The sequence below is a fragment of the Cordyceps javanica genome, chromosome 1, assembly GCF_051103115.1.
Source record: "Cordyceps javanica chromosome 1, complete sequence".
NCBI lineage: Eukaryota > Fungi > Ascomycota > Sordariomycetes > Hypocreales > Cordycipitaceae > Cordyceps > Cordyceps javanica.
This window is the reverse complement of record NC_139295.1, coordinates 6,792,426-6,809,285: the sequence shown is the minus strand read 5'-3', so window position 1 is coordinate 6,809,285 and position 16,860 is coordinate 6,792,426. Positions and strand designations below refer to the sequence as shown.

At 53.4% G+C, this 16,860-nt stretch overlaps 5 protein-coding genes across 5 annotated transcripts; 1 reads left to right on the top strand and 4 right to left on the bottom strand.

Annotated features, from left to right (window-relative positions):
• Nucleotides 1–288: 288 nt before the first annotated feature.
• Nucleotides 289–2,335, bottom strand: V2A60_002072 (uncharacterized protein; the record flags this gene model as incomplete). The annotated part of the gene is made up of 5 exons (XM_083253424.1): nucleotides 289–556; nucleotides 632–863; nucleotides 1,174–1,782; nucleotides 1,884–2,175; nucleotides 2,279–2,335. 5 exons carry the CDS (start codon nucleotides 2,333–2,335, stop codon nucleotides 289–291), a joined length of 1,458 nt encoding a protein of 485 aa, XP_083109550.1.
• A 4,758-nt stretch (nucleotides 2,336–7,093) lies between these two features.
• V2A60_002071 (ubiquitin-conjugating enzyme/RWD-like protein) lies at nucleotides 7,094–8,011 on the bottom strand (the record flags this gene model as incomplete). The annotated part of the gene is made up of 1 exon (XM_083253423.1): nucleotides 7,094–8,011. One exon carries the CDS (start codon nucleotides 8,009–8,011, stop codon nucleotides 7,094–7,096), a length of 918 nt encoding a protein of 305 aa, XP_083109549.1.
• A 618-nt stretch (nucleotides 8,012–8,629) lies between these two features.
• On the top strand, nucleotides 8,630–9,349 carry V2A60_002070 (GNAT family N-acetyltransferase; the record flags this gene model as incomplete). The annotated part of the gene is made up of 1 exon (XM_083253422.1): nucleotides 8,630–9,349. The coding sequence occupies one exon, from the start codon at nucleotides 8,630–8,632 to the stop codon at nucleotides 9,347–9,349; it is 720 nt and encodes a 239-aa protein (XP_083109548.1).
• Nucleotides 9,350–10,043: 694 nt separating this feature from the next.
• On the bottom strand, nucleotides 10,044–10,546 carry V2A60_002069 (uncharacterized protein; the record flags this gene model as incomplete). Its single annotated transcript, XM_083253421.1, has 2 exons — nucleotides 10,044–10,353; nucleotides 10,464–10,546. 2 exons carry the CDS (start codon nucleotides 10,544–10,546, stop codon nucleotides 10,044–10,046), a joined length of 393 nt encoding a protein of 130 aa, XP_083109547.1.
• A 3,655-nt stretch (nucleotides 10,547–14,201) lies between these two features.
• On the bottom strand, nucleotides 14,202–15,845 carry V2A60_002068 (TMEM165/GDT1 family protein; the record flags this gene model as incomplete). Its single annotated transcript, XM_083253420.1, has 2 exons — nucleotides 14,202–15,164; nucleotides 15,222–15,845. The coding sequence occupies 2 exons, from the start codon at nucleotides 15,843–15,845 to the stop codon at nucleotides 14,202–14,204; spliced, it is 1,587 nt and encodes a 528-aa protein (XP_083109546.1).
• Nucleotides 15,846–16,860: the final 1,015 nt, after the last annotated feature.

Sequence of the window (16,860 nt, the reverse complement as noted above, 5' to 3'; positions counted from 1 at the left end):
GCAAATGGCTTTCTAATATCCCTTTCGAAAAAAACAACCCAACTGAACATGGCGTTCCACACAGAGTTGGTAGCCAAGGACCTGGGAGCTGCCAGCGCGGCTAATCCTCCCGATCCTGCTGAATGCATTATTCAGATTTAATCATACGCAAATTTTGTGCACTGGCACTCGTCCCATAACCCCCCCCCCCCTCTCTCTCCCTCCCCCGGAACACGTCCAATCTGAAATCGTAAAAGGTTTTTCGTCCATCATGTCATAGTCTTCGTGATTCAGCCCCCTTCCCTCTTTCTATTGCGAGCATTCCTCCGCCGAGCTCGTCGTCATCGAATTCGATTTGTAAATGTGCAGAAATTCGAGTGAGGCATTCTTAAACAAACGCATGAACCCGACCGGCTCCGTGTCGCCGGCCAGGGAATCGTGATGTCGCATGAGCTTCAGGATGATGTGGGCAGCCTCCTCGCAAATCGTACCGGGCGGGCTCCCGCCGTGGCCAATCGGGGTCTGGTCCATCACGTACGGGGTGAAGAGGCTGAGGATGCAAAAGTGATAATATGTGCTGGAGTCGCGTTAGAGTGTCTGTTGGTCTGCAAGGAAAAGTCCCCCTCCCCCCCCCTCAACCCCAAACACGTACTGCACAAACAAGATGAGAGGCTCGCGGCCCGTATAAGTCTCCGAGTGTTTGAAAAAGTTTTGGTACCACTCGAGGCCTTTGATGTACGTCGCCGTAGCATCGTCAAAGGTGCGGTCCTTTTCCGATACGCAGCACGTCTTGAAGACTTGCTCAATCAACTGGTAGAGCTCTGCCACGACGAGATATATGTCCTCTCCGCGCAAGTCAGAGTCTGCCATGAGCATCTCATTCGCTTGCGTTGTACGTTAGCATCATGCGCGTTTGCTTTTTTTTTTTCTTTTGGATTGGTCGGTCTAGTTTTCTCGTTTATTACCTAGTGTTGGCCGTAACAGGTGGACTCTCCAGCTTTGGCTATCGCATGTGCTTCTCTCGCTGGATTTCGTCAACTTGTCATGCATTCTCTGCACGTCTTTGGACAGATTCAGACGGTATTCCTTGATCTGAACCAACAATCTACTCCGCGTAAGCAACAATGCTCTTGATTTCCTCCTCTCGCCCGAGAGTAGCCGAAGGAGCTTCCTACCGATTCAGCGATATCGCACCGCAGTACGTGCTGGCGGCGGCGCGCCGAGCAGTCGTCGGTGCACAGGCTACGCCTACATTCTGGACGCAGTGTTTCCGGATCGCTTCCGCAAAGTCCATGGCAAAGTTGCGGGTCTCGTCTTCCCAGCCGTGGCAGGCGCAATAGAGCGCCAGCACGCCAATCGCTTGTATATCGGGGACGGTTTCCGGGAGCCACGCGCCGCGGTGCAGCGTCTGGATGGCCTCGTTGGCGAGGGTGGCGCTGAAGATGTCCCACGCTGGCTTTTCCGCCCCGCGGTTGGCGACCTGGTCGACGACGTTGTCGCGAAAGACGACCACCGACAGGGCGAGGAGGGCGTCGACCAGAGCGGGCGTGCAGTACGTTCCCGAGCCCGTCTGGAAATCGAGCTTGAATCGCTCTCGATCAATCAGACAGAACGTGACGCAGTCCCATTGCAGAACATTGTCGAGGACGCGCAGGACGCGTGCTTGGGGCCAGTCTACATGCGGTGAGGTGTACGGAGGGGGTCGTGGCGAGGATGAAGTGTCAGAGAAATCTTCCGCGTCACTTGCGGAAAAGCTTCTCCGGGACACTGATGGTTCGATACTTGGTATAGGTTGCTCGGGGTCTAAACCGTGGGAAAAAAATCAATTTAGTAAAGACACACTGCTCTGGGGACCTGGCGACTCCGCGGCATATCGGTTTCAGGCGTTGTAATTGTTTTCATACCATTCGGTTCGACATTAAAACCGGAATCTTTCCCCGCGCATGTCGCATCCCTGGCAGACAAGAAACCTGAGCTGCTTACTGCTGTGGCCGGCATCACCTCGACGCTGCCACGCGTGTCGTCGCCTTTCAGCAATGCCGCGGCCGGCGTTGTCGGCTCCGGAAGCTTCGGCTTCAAGGACTTTTGCTTCGCAGCAGACTGCGCGGTCGCATCGGTCGCATTTGGCGGCGGTATTGCGTAGACGCATTCGATCTTGGCCTTGCTGCAGGCGTAGCATGGGTGTTGTCCGTCGCACTGATGATAGTTTCAAAGTTCCGTGCCCTAGTTAGCAAAGTGTTGGATGGGGTTGGCAAGACGCGGCAATGAGAGCGTGTAACCATATATGCCCCTTTCTCACCTTTTTCTTCCTTCTTCGGCAAAACTGGCAACGGTCTGGTGACGGGCGGCGAGGCATGGCTTCGCGCGGTGGTATCGTGGGCCGACCTTGTTAGCGGCGCGACCAAGGTAGTCTGGTTTGCACACCTAGGGTCGTAAATACCGGGACTCGTAAAGTGCAATATAGAGGAGTCGGCTGCTTCATTGACGCCATCTGTTGTTGCTGAGGATGTGGAAGCCACTTTGCGACCAAGAGATCAACGGCGGCGTGTCCTTCATTCTAATAATGTGGCAGCTCAACATGCAGCCGGGCTTACCAAAGTACCCCCAATCCAGACACTACCCAGCTGATGGGCATATAACATGCCCAACGGGTAAGAAAGCCCGCCGATCCAGAGTGACGGGTCCTGGCGGACTGCAGGACAGGTTATATACAGCCAATCAACTAACCCGGAGTGCGTCCGTACTAATACATGCGTGGTCTCTCCTGTCCCCCGAAAGTGGTGTGCAGGCGCGCGCACCTGCTCATCATTAGTACCTTTTTCCTTCGGGAGGGGGTCTCACAACGCCCTGCTTGTCATGGATTGATTGGGCCTTCTATCGGGCCAGTAGATTTATTCTGCACTGCGACTCTCGAAACGACATGGCGTTGGTGGTGGTGATGGGCCATGAGACCGGCCGTGAATGTACCGTTGTGACGAAAACTATACTTTTTTTATACAGACGGACTTTACTCCTCTCATCATCATTGGCTAGCTCTTTCCATCATAGTCAGTTATTACTTGTTGCTAAAAGCCCAGCTACTCTCAGGGCAAAAAAAAAAAAAAAAAAAAAGGAAAAGCAAAAACTCACCGCCAGTAAATGTCGAGCAACCTTCTTTTTTTTTTTTCCTTGCCCAGCCCATTACGCACCCTTGCTATTTTCAAATGCTGTTTCTCAAGAATCAGAGTTTCCCCTGCCCGCCCTTTGAAGAGGTGGTGTGTGTGTGGGCGCACGGAAGCAACATAGTCGACCAACCGTTGAGCATCGCTTTCGGGATTAACCACAGGAGCCACTAACGCAGTTTGCTACCACTAGTTAAACTGCCTGTAGCCTGGTCATCCCTCGAGTTTACGACCCGGGCAGGCCTGGCAACCGGGGCACCGCTCGTCAGTTCACTCAAACCCTGTAACTTGTTAGCTCCTTGGCTTCTAAGCACGAGAGATTGCAACTCACGCGGTGTCTCAGCCACGGCCGCTGACAAAGGAGGATAAAGTACTTCAATATTGCTGACATTAGGTTAGTGGGTAATAATGTACTGTACTTGATTGACACCCTAGCAGCCGTCGCCGTCCTACGCGGTATCTGCACTACTTACGCGCCGAGCCCTGCAGTCTTTCAATTGTTGTGTGGGTTGATTGTGGAATGCCTCGCCGCGGCCCCGACTTTGCTCAGCTGATGTGGTGCCGATCAAGAACTACAATCAGAAAGGTTCTGCCACATTGAACAGAATGTCGCCTCACCCTAAGCCCTGCTCCCCAAGCCAGCACTGAGCGGCAGACGACACTCATATCTTCGAGCAGACGGCTAAGCACATTCACCGTTAAGGCGCCTCTTTGTCGAATCCAGTTGAAAGAGAGGGGGTGGACTTTCTTCGAATTCCGGCTGGTTCATTATGGCAATTTGTGAATGTTGATACCCGCCAGACTCTTGGAGTTGTGACTGTAAATCGCTCCAATGAAACAGTCTAATTGAGGCTTATGACACCAACATCATAGCTTACTTTATTGGTAACTTCTTCTGTTATAATCAACGTATTCCGCGGCCCGTATGGACTGTTGGGTATCAGCTCGTGAATTTGGCTGTTGTTTATGTGATTAGCCGAGCCAAGCGGCATAAACCTAGGAATGAGCCTAGTTCAAATGGCCAGAGCTGGAAGTACAACACAACACAACATAGCTTTCATAGCACATAGCCAGTGAGGACCCCTGTGTACACAGCCTCGTTCTAAGAACAAGAGTGGCACCGCCGATCCACTGCAGGGTTATGTGACAGATACTGAGTAGGCGTTCGAGAGTAAGTGGTTTTCGCGTAGTATTCAATGCTACTTAGTAGATGTCAGATATCGTTATTCTGACGTGCGGAGAGTTGGTGTGTTGGGCGCTGGTGACGTTTGTCATGGTGGAGTGATGCAAATCAATCGAAGGAAGAATTCCAACGGGGTACCTTTCCGAACTTTGCATTCGGGCCTAAGGAACATTCTCTGAAGACACACAGTTCGTCATGACTTCATCGGTACCTAGAGAGGTGCCAGTTGGGAGCAAACGCTTCGCAGATTTCAATTTAGGAGGGAAAGTATTTTCCGTCACGGGAGACATCTGGGGCTCGCCATTGAAGAAGCCCACGTAGAGGCTGGCAGCTAAAGCAAGATCACAGCCTCGACCAGAATGAAATTCCGATTAACCATAAATAGTTTATTGTTTTGGCATACAAGTTACGCCCGATCAGGAATGGGAAGAAGCGTAGAGCAGAGTTGTCCCTGAGTGGGTGGGGGAAACTAGTCTACGGCCAGGAGGGCATGAAGGATTCGGTCAAGTTCAAGCAACATATGGAGGAAATTACAGATGAGAATGGCCATCTAGAGGGTGTGGTGGCGGCCGCGGCCCTTTTCCAGACGACGGCGGCCATCGACTACGAGGGTCCAAGACGTGATACACCGCCATCTTCATGACAGCGCAAGCATCCCGCCAAGGCAATCATGAAGCACAAGACGGGGGACAGCATCCGCTTGATCGCGAGCATTTCCGGCATGGTTGCAAACAAGGGTATACTGTCACACATGTACAACCCGTCCAACCGTTGCCGTCCAAGGCGGCCTTGCTGCAGCTGGCGCGGCGCGCGACCTGGGCATGGAATCGAGTCCGGTCAAGGAGGCCGGCACAGGTTGTATCCGTATCTGCTGTCTCAGCCCCGGCCATATGGAGACGCCCATGGCCCTGCAGCTCTTTTTGAAAAGGATCCTGAAATGAAGGAAGAAGTGGATCGCTGAGAACATGAACGGGGGACGGCTCGCCACGACAGGGGGAGTTGCGGGATGCAGCATTGTTTCTGATATGCAGCGGCCAGCGGCTTTCATGACAGCCTGACGTGTTGAGGGCTATGGGTTGCAAGGCATCATCAGCGTTATACCCTGATGCCTGTGGACAATTTGGTCGCAGATGGGGAACCGTACGGCCTGGTAAAGGGGGCTGGAGAAAGGATAGACAAGACTGACGGGAGCAGTATCGATGCCGTGGGGAGGGTTATGCCATTAACAGCCTCTACTAATGGTTGAAGACATGGTGGAAGAATGATTTAGATCCTTTGATCAATAATACATGATGGAGTGGTTGCTTTTTCCCACAAATCGCGCCTTATCAGCGACTAGTTCAGCCAGTCGGGAGCTTTACTCCGCCGCTAACACGACTGATTTTAGAGCTGTGCATCAAGTAGTTGCATTATTGTACTTTTGAGTGAGTGATTAGTTGCAATACACTGCAGCCGAGGCGACATCATAGTAGTGCTCGATGTATAATATAAAACGGTTCTTGTCACTAGTTATGTATGACGTGCACAAAGAGAGAGCCATTATCGATTGGGCGGCGAAAACATTGAAATCGAAACTTGTATTTTTTTTCATGTGTCATTTTTTTTGTTCTATTTCCTTGATTCAGTTTGAGAAGGCGACGGGTTCTTTGTTTGAGTTGTCGGCACTGAAGACTTTGCAACGCTGTCCGGTTTCGCAATGAAGATGGCGTAGAGCCCGGCAACTCCGACTCCGGCGATGGCACCTATTTGCCACCCAGGCCTATATGTCCTGTCAGCGACCGGTCGTATATGTGGCGGATGGAAAGCCATCCCGGGGCATTTTCATTATACATACATCTTGGGCGCTGTGCTTGATTCTACCGGCTTTGTTGGTCCGCCTGGCCCGGAGGAGAGATTCCGCACCGAGACACGTTGCATCGTGCCCAGGTTGTGCCGAGTTGCGACGGCTTTTAATTTGTTTGCGCAGAACATGTCGTGAGTTTTTAAATTTCTTCTCTCTTTTGAAAAAAGACTTTCGTTCAAGTGTTTGAGCTTGGAATGACTGCGGCGCTCAGCGTCTTATAGAGTTTCCTCGGCATTTTTCTAGTGAGCCGTCCGTGAGCACAATGGTGATGCTGCTGTTGCCTCACGGTGACGTTTGCTTGTCCACTTTTGGTGATACCATGGTAATAAAGAATGAAATGGCCCACATAGTTTAACCGGATCTGCGCAAGGGATAGATTGGAAATCGCTTAAGCTAAATCATCTATTACGCTCTGTCCTACGTGATCAACACCATTGCCAAGAACCGATCGTTATTGCAACGCTGATTTAGGCGAATTAATATGGTTCCCAAGAGAAGAGCAGATCGACGGCACACCGTTGATTTGTTTCAGTCACCTGAAAAAAAAAAGAGAAGACGTCTCCGGTCCATTCCTTCGACTGAGGTAGCGTGCCGTCCTGCCAGTCTTGCCGAGTCAACCAGTTTGCTGCTAAGACACCAAACTACTGCATGTTGCAGCCATTGGGCACACTTTTCTGCAGAGTACTCCGAAAAAGGATGCTGGCAGTCCAAGTTTTTCTCATCGGCACGCGGTCGCAAGCCACAATACGCCATGAAAAAAAAAAGACTACTGTAGCACATGCGAGCAAGATGTCGCTTTCAACGGGCACCGCAACGCAAGACACCCGTGATGATTCGGGCGTCGTTGAGGAGAGAGGGAGAGAGGGAGAGAGGGAAAAAAAATCAGGCCATCTCTGTTTCAGACCATGGCGTCCCGACGGCCGCCGCTCAGATGAGTACCTTTGCAAAGGCTTCCCCAAGGCCCCTCTCGCCGAGCCACGCCTCGAGAGCCCTCATGTCGTTCCTGTTGGCCCTCTCGCCCCGTCTCTCCAGCTCGCCCGTAATCTCCTGCATGTCGGCAAAGGCCCTCCTGGCCCCGACGTCGGTCTGCCTGTACCTCTCGCTGACCTTTTTGTGGTGCGCCGGGATGTCGCCCCAGCTCTCCGTCTTGATGAACTTCATGTAGTCGTCGACCGCCTGCGAGCCGCCCTCGACGCACAGGATGCCGGGCTTGCCGGCCAGCAGGAAACCCGTGAGCCCGTAGGCCGGCGCGTGGTGCACGAGGTCGTCGCGTTTGGCTCGCGTGCTGATGGAAGGAAAGTAGAACCAGACCCGCGTGAGAGCCTCCTCTGTCCGGGACTGGGAAGCGGCGGCGGCTTTCTCTTCTCGCGTGCGGGCTTGCGAGAGCTGTGACGACGCTGCCGCAGTAATGTTTTCAATTGTCGCAAAGAGATCATCGTCTTTGGGCAACTCGGCCATCAAGGCACTGGCCTCTGCTTTGCTCATCCATGATATCTGCTGCAGTCTTATCCGAGCTGGCGGTGCATCGTCTATGGTGTTTTGTTGGTAGCGCAGAGGTATCGTAATGCTGAGTTGCGCCGTAGCTCCGCTGGTTGGCGCATCACTCTTCTCCGAAGGAATCTCCAGCTCAAGTAGCAGGTTAATGTCATGTAGTTCATTCGAGACATTGGCCAGAGAATCGCCATCTAAAGCCTCTCGCAGGCACTGTACAGTTGCCCGCGACGAGTCGCCGAGAACTACGCTACCTTCTATAGGGTACATGGCCATGAGAAGATCAACCTGCCCAAGCTGAGCCTCGAGCAGCTCCTTTGGCAAAATCGTGCCGCTGACTGGATCGCTTTCCATGACGGGGCGGTTTTTCGAGCATTAAAAGATATAATTAGGAAGCAGACCAGCAGATTGGTGCTGGTTGAGCGTTTGGTGAGGCCTAACAAATTTTGCACTGCGCCAATAACTGCCCCATATTTGAGGATGCGAGATGGTCAGAAGGAATAGGCGAGTTGCAAAGATCAGCAGAGGGCACAATATATTGCTATCGTGGTTTGGAATCAAGTCGTGCATTGTCATCTGGACGACACTTTCCAATCCGCTTTTAATACGTCCATCTATCCGGCATGTTGATCACGATATCAGGAGAGCCAGCACAGGCTGACAGAGTCCAGTGCGAGGCTGGTTAGACCACGTTCTAGATTCGCGTTTCCTTCAATAACGGTAATAACGCCGCTTTCCCAAGTGGGCTTGGTCCCTGAGGAACATGCACCCACGATGCTGCATTGGCGCATGGCTTGTTTGCTTTTGAACACTTTTCCAACAGACTAATCTGACTCAAACAAACTGTTTTCTCGGATGAGCCGTGCTTCAGACACAGATCCATACTCGGGACGGTAACACAAAGGAGAAGAAGAAGAAGAAAACCGCGTAGGTGATACGCTCCACCAAACGGCGACCTTGGCAACTCTTACCATGGCGGCTGAAACTACGATTGACACCTCTTCGACGTACAACGTCGACTACACCTCGGAGGATGTCGTCAATGCGTGGCAAACCAAGCGTCTTCGGATGATCCGCGTCGAGGCAGGCGATGACAACGTGCGGGAGGCTCTCGCCGTCATCCAGCAGGACCCCGTGGTGACGGCCCTGGCGTCCAGCGCGGCCCTGCAGCCCGTGGGCAGGGCCGATCTCGACGGTACCATCTCGGCCATCTCGGGGGCCTTGCTCGGCGTGGCCATTGCGCTGCTGCCCACTGAGGCGGACCATCAACGACAGCAGCAGGAGCAGCAGGAGACCCCCGCGGGCGAGGGCGACGATGCCAAGCGCGACGACCCCGGCAAGCCCGTCATCATTGGCAACATGACTCTCGGATGGGGCGGGCTCTCGCCCCGGACCGCCCACCACCGCAGCGCCAGCATGGGCATCACCCTGGCCCGCGCGTGGCAGGGCCGGGGCTACGGCGGCGAGGCCATCGGCTGGATGCTCGACTGGGCTTTTTGCCACGCGGGCCTGCACACCGTCTCCCTGAGCGCCGCCTCGTTCAACCAGCGCGGCGTGCACCTCTACCGGAAGCTCGGCTTCCGCGTCGAGGGGCGCCGCAGGGAGACAATCTACTTCAACAGAGGCTGGCACGACGAGATTGAGTTTGGCATCACGGAGCACGAGTGGGAGGCCCTGCGGCGGAAGAACTAAGAGGGAAGAGAGAGAGGGGGGAGGGGGGGGTACACGGAAGAAGCTGAGTTGTTGGAGTCACTGACATTTCAGTGCGTCGTGCGATCATCTTTGGGAAGATGAATGGGTATGTGTCAGGGTACAAAGTGTTCTAGGGGAGCGGTTGATGGGGGGTTACAGCCGAGGAAACCAGACATCATCATCTTCTTCTTTTCTTCTTTTCTTCTTCCCAATACTTTTCGGGTTTATTTACATGAAACATATGCAGGACAAGCCTCCTTCCCTTTTCAGACGGACCCAATGACCCGGAACATATCGTAAGTGATGACCACTCCGTGTGCAACATGAGAAGAGACATGGCTCTAATGGGCGCGTGTCACCATCATGTATGTCTAGTCACAACATGGAAGCGCGTCACCATTGACTCCGGCAAGGGTCTGTGCCATGGCCACGCCGTCATGTACGAGTTCATCAGAACAGTCATTCAGAATTGACAGGTGACATTGCGCTTTAATAGCAGCAAAGCTGGGATGGATCATGTTGCACACGTCAATATTGAAACGGGGTCAGCGAATCATATTGAATACATGGGGAAATCCTATCTTCTTTTTCAAGTACAATTTTAAAGCCCAAACAAACACCACCCCAGTAGCCACACAACTCCTCTCAAGCTATGTAGCAGCTTCCCCCCCCCGGGCGGCCACCGAGTTTGTTTCTATGCCTTCTTGGGGTGGATGGGAATCGTAACTTGAGTAGGCCCCTGCCGAGGCGCCGCGTTGGTTTCTTGCGGCGGCGGCCTATTGTCACCGGCGGCCGCCGCATCGGCCTCCCACGGGAAGACGTCTTCGTAAGAGGGTGGCGGGCCGGGAGTCGCCCGCGCGGACGGGGGTGAAGAGCCGCCGGCGCCGTACTGCTGGCTCGGACGCCGCAGGATGACGGTGATGATGGTGCATTCGACGACGGTTTCGCTGCCCTCCGAAGCGGATGTAGAGCGGGTTCGGTTTCGAGCTCGCTGTCTCTCGTTCCTGATCTTTTGGTAAGCGCAGCTTCTCGAAAAAGAGGCATTTGTTTTGCGTGCTCCCCCCCCCCCCCCCCCCCCCCCCCTTTTCAGGATGTGAAAGCGGCCTAAACGTACATGGCATCACATTGGAGGCAGTGATCTAAGGGCTGGGACTCGGCGATTGGCTTCTTGCAACCTGGGCAGGTATAGAGAGGCATTCTGGCAAGGGTCTTGAGGATTCAGGAGTTCTTTTTCAGACAGAGGAAGATGAAGAGGCCGCTTTGATTTCAGAGAACTAGGAAGAGGGGAGCTCGTGGGAAGAAATACCAAAGTGCCACGACGTGAGTGAGGCTGGCGTTTATATACTGTAAACCTTCTTTTAGTTGACTCTAGTCAGACATTGGTACGTCACAAAGCCGAAAAAGAAACAGTGGCAGAGCCAGCTTTCTGTACCGGTAGCACAGAATGTACCGAGCAACATGACAACTAACGACTCTACTTTTGAGGGTTTGCGCGTGCAGCCCACCGCCCGCCACCGACAAGAGCCGGGCGTATCTTTGTACCCAGAATAATTACAAGGATCGTGTAAGCCAAAAGGAAGCATCTTGACCATGGTAGCTCTACAAAAGTGCTTGTACAGTATGGCTCGATACTGCCCGGGACAGGACCGCCGCCCGAGCCGCGCTGCATCACATCAATAAGGATGCCAACGACTCCGCCAAGGCATCACATTTTGTTTTTGTTTTTTTCAATAGCTTCCAGATCATGAAAAAGTACTACTCATAGAACCACATGCTCTTTATTATACCGGTGCAGTGTGCCGTGTGATGTTGGGAGCCATGCTAACCCTCAAAGTAGCCTCATTGGCAACGATGTCAAGGGGGGCAGTGGGAAGAAAGACAACGACTGTGAAACCCCATCTTGGGAGCCGGCCGAGAATTCTCGCATATCACTTGATAGGACAGCCACAACGCAGGGGTCGAGGGGGCATTAGAGTTATCTTCCGGAGAAGCAGTCATTCGTAAAAGCATAGACCTGTCTAGGAACCGAAGCCAGCGATGGAAATGGCATCTGGTCCAACCGTAGAGGTAACCTGCCATCGTTGCCGGGGGGCGCCGTTGCAAGGGTGAGTTTAAAACTGTCCCACCCTGCGGCCGCAAGACATTCTCGCGTGCGCGGTAGAAGTCGTGTGTCGGGTTGGTGGTGAAGCCTGCAAGGCATCGGGACACGACCTCGTCAGCCCGCCTCCGTCCCCCCTGCTTGCTGGATACGCGCGTTGTCGAGACCTGGGGTAGCCAGCTAGTTTAACTTTTTTTCTCTTTTAGTCTCCAAGCATTGCGGCCTTTTGATTGGAAGCCCGAAGCGAGACCGCCCGGGGGAGACGGGTATAAATTTCTCAACCCGTCTGTCAACGAAGGGTTGGCCCCCCCCCCCCCTGTAGCCGCGGCCGGAAAGCCACGTCCCCGGCCTGGGGCCCACGCGCTCTCGGCTGTCGCTGTTGCCATCGATCAGCAAAAATCCCAGTGCCCGGACACCAGACAAAAGCACCAACTAGTCGACAAGATGGGTCGGGCCTTGCAGGGCAGACGGGGCGGCGGAGTCCGAAAGGTGTCAAAAGCACGCCCGCACGGCGCAAGGCACGACTCTGTGGAGACTTGATGCTGGCCATCTTGAAACGGCCGCATGGTTTTTTTTTTGCACCCCAACTGACAATCTGATAGATAATATGTACCAGAGACGAGGTGGGGAGGGGGCACCAAGCATTTCTCGCCTTGTTTTCTCGGGCTTATTTTCGATGTATTTGCGGATCACATCTCGCATCTGTTGCCTTGTATAGCCAAGATGGCGCTATAGGCAGCCAACCTGACAGAATAGAAAGTTGCTAGATTTCTTTGTTTCATCACGATAGAGGTTTTCTCTTCCCACTCACGCCCAATTTTCGACTGGTTCGTGCGTTGCTGCCTACTTTTCACATGTGATTGTGTTGCTGCTGCTTTGCACCCCCCCCTCGCTGGTCCCGACTTTGGCGAGTTCGCCAGTCAGCTGCCAGAACGCAACAACCGCGTCTCTCTGCATAACGCCATCCTGTTCTAATTTTAGAGTCATCACTGCACAGTCGTGTGAGCCGTGGGAAAAGGGAGAAAGAGGGAGGGGACAAAAAATTGATATTGCTCGTGTGCGTGGCTGGTGGGTGTTTCAAGTTATCATCCCATTCTGCGTGGAAGGGGTGTGGCCGACACAGGCCCGAGGAAGCACAGCAAGCCTCAACTACCCATGGCGCCGACGATCCGCCTCGGTACAATGACATGACAAGCACGATACGGCTGCATTCTATCGTCCGAATCCCACGGGTGCGCTAATGATCCTTTGTTTCCTGGTGGCTTCTGGCCCCGAAAGCCCCAATCATACCTATATGCCAAGCAAAAGCGGCGCCCAATGCTCATGCTCTGCCAACCAGTATCTCGGACTAGCGAAAGCAAAATGCAAGCCACAGCAAGTTCGGCTTCATGCAGGGCACTGCATGCATGCATATTTGCATTGCTGATCCTTCACCCGGCTTCCGGTGTACAAGGCTTGCGGGAGCTGCTGCTGGGAAGGGAGCCCTACTTGTCCGATTGGCGTGTGGCCCTGTGGACGCTTACACAGAGCTGCCTTTTGTGTGGCGACGCCTACTGAGATTCAGGGATTCTTTGACCGCATCAAGAATGCAGGGCGAGGAGAGAATGCTTGCTCATGGTTATGCTGATTCTCTCTGTGGCCATTTCGAAGCAGCGCCCAGGAAGCCCATAACAATCACCAAGCATAGATCAAAATGATCGTGTTGCGCCGTTTCAAGGGTCTACAAATGAAGTGATGCTCACCCGACCCCCTTCCGCCACAGAGATCTACGAGAAAATCAAAGGTTCTCGTGACGAGCGTGATATACATTTAGCTGCCACACAAGTGCCGCTAGCGACGCGTGTAATGACATTTGAAACCCGAAAGTAGCTAAAATAGCCGAAGACTAACTGCACTCGCCGGATGATCGAGTCTGGCGCGCAGTTGAACTGAGTCTCTTGGCGGCGGCTCCGTATCCCTGAGTTGCCCGCGGCCGAGAGACAGCCGCTGCAATGGCGCCCACTGGGTCTGCAACACCCGGTCGTGCTGGAGAGTAAATAGTACGCCTGTGACAGTGCTGGTACTGGTAAGCACAAGGTAAGTAGTGAATAACTTGTTTGTTAATTAAGTAGCGCCGGCCATATCTATCAGTTTTTTCACCAGTTCCAACCCAGGAAACCGTCCAGTCATCGTGCCGCTCTCCAAAATAATAAAACCACGGGTAAATACAATCGAAAGAGAGAACAAGAGAGGGAAGAGAAAAGAAGCAAGAAAAGGAGTGACTAAGGCTTCTTTACCAGACAAGAACAAAACAGAAAACTCCGCCCTTTATGCTATACACAATCCTCCCAGCTCAAAATGAAGTACAATTGGACGAAAACTCTTCTGCTGGTAAGCGGTTTTCCAATCCGCCATGTCCTGCTCTCTTTTACTCCCAACTCCGCTTTGCAGCTTCTGGGCGAGGAGTGTCGAGACCATGACAAGTCAACCTGCTTTTGTGATCCATTCATCCCACTTCCGGCATCATACAACGACTGATTACAAAATGGGTGTATATATTCTCCATCCAGGAGTGATAAGTCAAAGCTCAAAAAAAAAGAAGAAGAAAAAGAAAAAGATTTGAGTGTCGGTGGTTAAAAGTATGTGAGTGATGCCGGCCCGGGAAAAGTAGTAATATCCGACTGAATGATCGTGAGATGAATAGACGCGGCGCTGGATCAAACGAAACAGGGGGCCGTCATCCATCATGTGCGTAAAGGAGCTGCTAATGCAGGTTTATGCGTAGAATGATTCGACAAAATAGATGAGACCAAAGGCAAGGAAGGCGACAGCGCCACCGACAGTGACAACCTTTAGGCTGACACGTCCGGCAATTGCTCGGCCTCCGATAACCGCAACGCCAGTGCAGATGGCATGGCCAACGGTAGCACCCAGCGTCACCCACCAATAGTCCTGACCGGCAGCCATGGCAATGGTGGCAATCTGGCTGCGGTCGCCCCACTCGCCGAGGAACGTCATGACAAAAGTCTGCACCCAGATCGGGCTGATGAGCAGGCTGCAAAGGTTGCTGGCACCGTACAAGAAGCCACCCAGAGGGCCAGCCTTCCTCGAGGGATGACGAGATGGCGACTGGGATGGAGAGCGAGGCGGGGAGCCAAGGCGGCCCTTGGATCGTGATCCACGGCCGTTCAAGCCCATTTCGAGGGCGTCAGCAGACATAGTGCCGCCGTTGTGATCGCGGCCAAACTCTTTTTCCTTGGCAGCAAGCTCTTGCTCAACCTCGTGCATCTCGGCACCGACGCCTTCGTTGGGATCCATCTGCATGCCCTCGCGCAACAACTTGGCGCCAAAGACGAAGAAGAGTCCGGCGGCGAGCAAGCTTGTGAGGCGCTTGGGGATCAGTGTAGGCACAGCGTGGCCAAGAACGGCAGACAGGAAGGTCATGACCAGCAGGGCGCCAAAAGCGGCGGAGAAGACGACGAGTCTGTCGTGCTTCATGGCCATCAAGGCTGCGACAAGAAAGGTCTTGTCACCAACTTCAGAAACGAGAATCATGGTGAGAGAGAGGACAAAGGAGTGGAAGGGCTGAATAATGCCCTCGTCGCCGTCCGAAGGGGGTGTCTTTGATGTTGACTTCGGGGTCGTGGTGGCGGGCTTGTGAATTTCGAGGTGGTCCTTGTCGACTGATTGCGGAACCGGGGGTTGCTCGCGAGCCTTTTCGCCGAGGTCGTCGGGTTTCTGTGCACATACACATTAGCAAGCGCGTAGGTGGTTGCTCTCGTAATGGAGGCTCACGTCGAACCCAGCGTAACCGCCATTATCGCCATCCTTGATGGCCTCCTTGTCTAGAGGTTTGGTCTTGGGTTTCTCCTTGCCCCCGTTCATCTTTTCTTCTTCACTGTGCGGTAGAGGGAGCTTCTCTTTCGGAGATTCTGGTTGGGTGATGAGCTTTTCGCCCGTCTTGCCTTCTTGCGCCTTGCGGTATTTGTCCTTTTCGGTGACGCCACCTTGAGTGCCAGTGGTGCCCTCCTTGGCCTTTTCGCGGTTCTTATCGAACATGATGCCGTCATTGGACTCGGGAATCTTCTTGCCGTCGACAATGGTGGGATCTTGCGGTCTACCCTTGATGTTCTCTACGGCCGCAGATGATGACTTGGCATCGGAGCTTGCTTTTGCGGGCTTGCCGTCTGTCTCGACAAATGGGCCCTGATGCGGCTTGCCATCGCGTCCATCGACGGGGGCATCCTTGGTGGGAAGGCTGGTACGGCCCTTGGGTGCAGTGACATCGTCGCTAGAGGCAACGGCGGAAGAATCATCAATGGCGGCGATACCAGCAGCGGCGGAAGCAGGATCCTTGAGGGCACCGACAAGCGCAGGCAGGATAAGCAGCAAAAAGGACGAATTGGAATTGAATCGCATTGTATCGGGTGTTTACCGCGTACAGCGGGCTCGAAACGTTGCTGTCGCCGTTTTCGTACGTTGGCTCGAGATAATGACGGGTATCAAAGACTGCCGATCACGTCGTTGTTCCTTGTACACTTGAGCGTCTCCAGATTTCAAGAAAGGGGGGGTGGGGGTTCCGCGCGGCTCGTGGATTGAATAAGTGTCCAGTGTCGTGTTTGCGTGAATGTGAGGAATACGCAGTCAGGGGTGCAGATGTTGCGCGACGGGAGTCAAAGTGTCAGAAGGAGTGAGAGTCGAAGGACAAGGAATAAAAAGCTCGCTGCGAGATGGGAGAGGAGAATACGAGATGAATCAAAGGAGCCGGCGATGGAATGTGGTAATAGGGAGGGACTGACAAAAGAAAGCTCGCGTGGGTTAATAAACGGATCGATGATGGGATATTTTTTTTTTTGGTCAGCCCCGGTGAGTCGCCTTGCCGGAGGGGGGGCAGCTTGTTTTAGGTACCTTAGGTAAGTAAGTACTTACCTTGGTACCTGCGGACAAGTTAGTGGGCAACGGGCTGGCAGGCGCAGGCAAACAGGCGGCAGGTTTAGGCCGGAGTGGAGAAGAGCGATCGAGTCCTGCCAGTTGTGTCTGTTCAAGGTTAAAAGGGGGTTTTCGGGCGCCTTCCAGGCCGGCTTCAGGGCAATGTCAGGGGGCGGGAGGGGGGAAGGGGGGCCGCTATGAAAGACACAGTGGGGAGAGCTCGTATTGGTTCGTGAAGAGGGAAAGGAAAAGCAACAACAGGCGGATATAAACTAGGTACGAAATGGAACAGATATTTCCCATTGAAGGAAAAAAAACACAAGATCACAGTAGCAACATGGCAGGGTAGAATGGATAAGTAGTTCATGACGCATCTCTTCGCTTGTACCACTACATCAATTAACGAAGGCATCTGTAAGGTACGGAGTACCTAACTACGGATAGCGGAGAGAGACCTAAAAATATAGCACCGCTGCAGGGGCGTACAGGGAATGATCAGAATCTA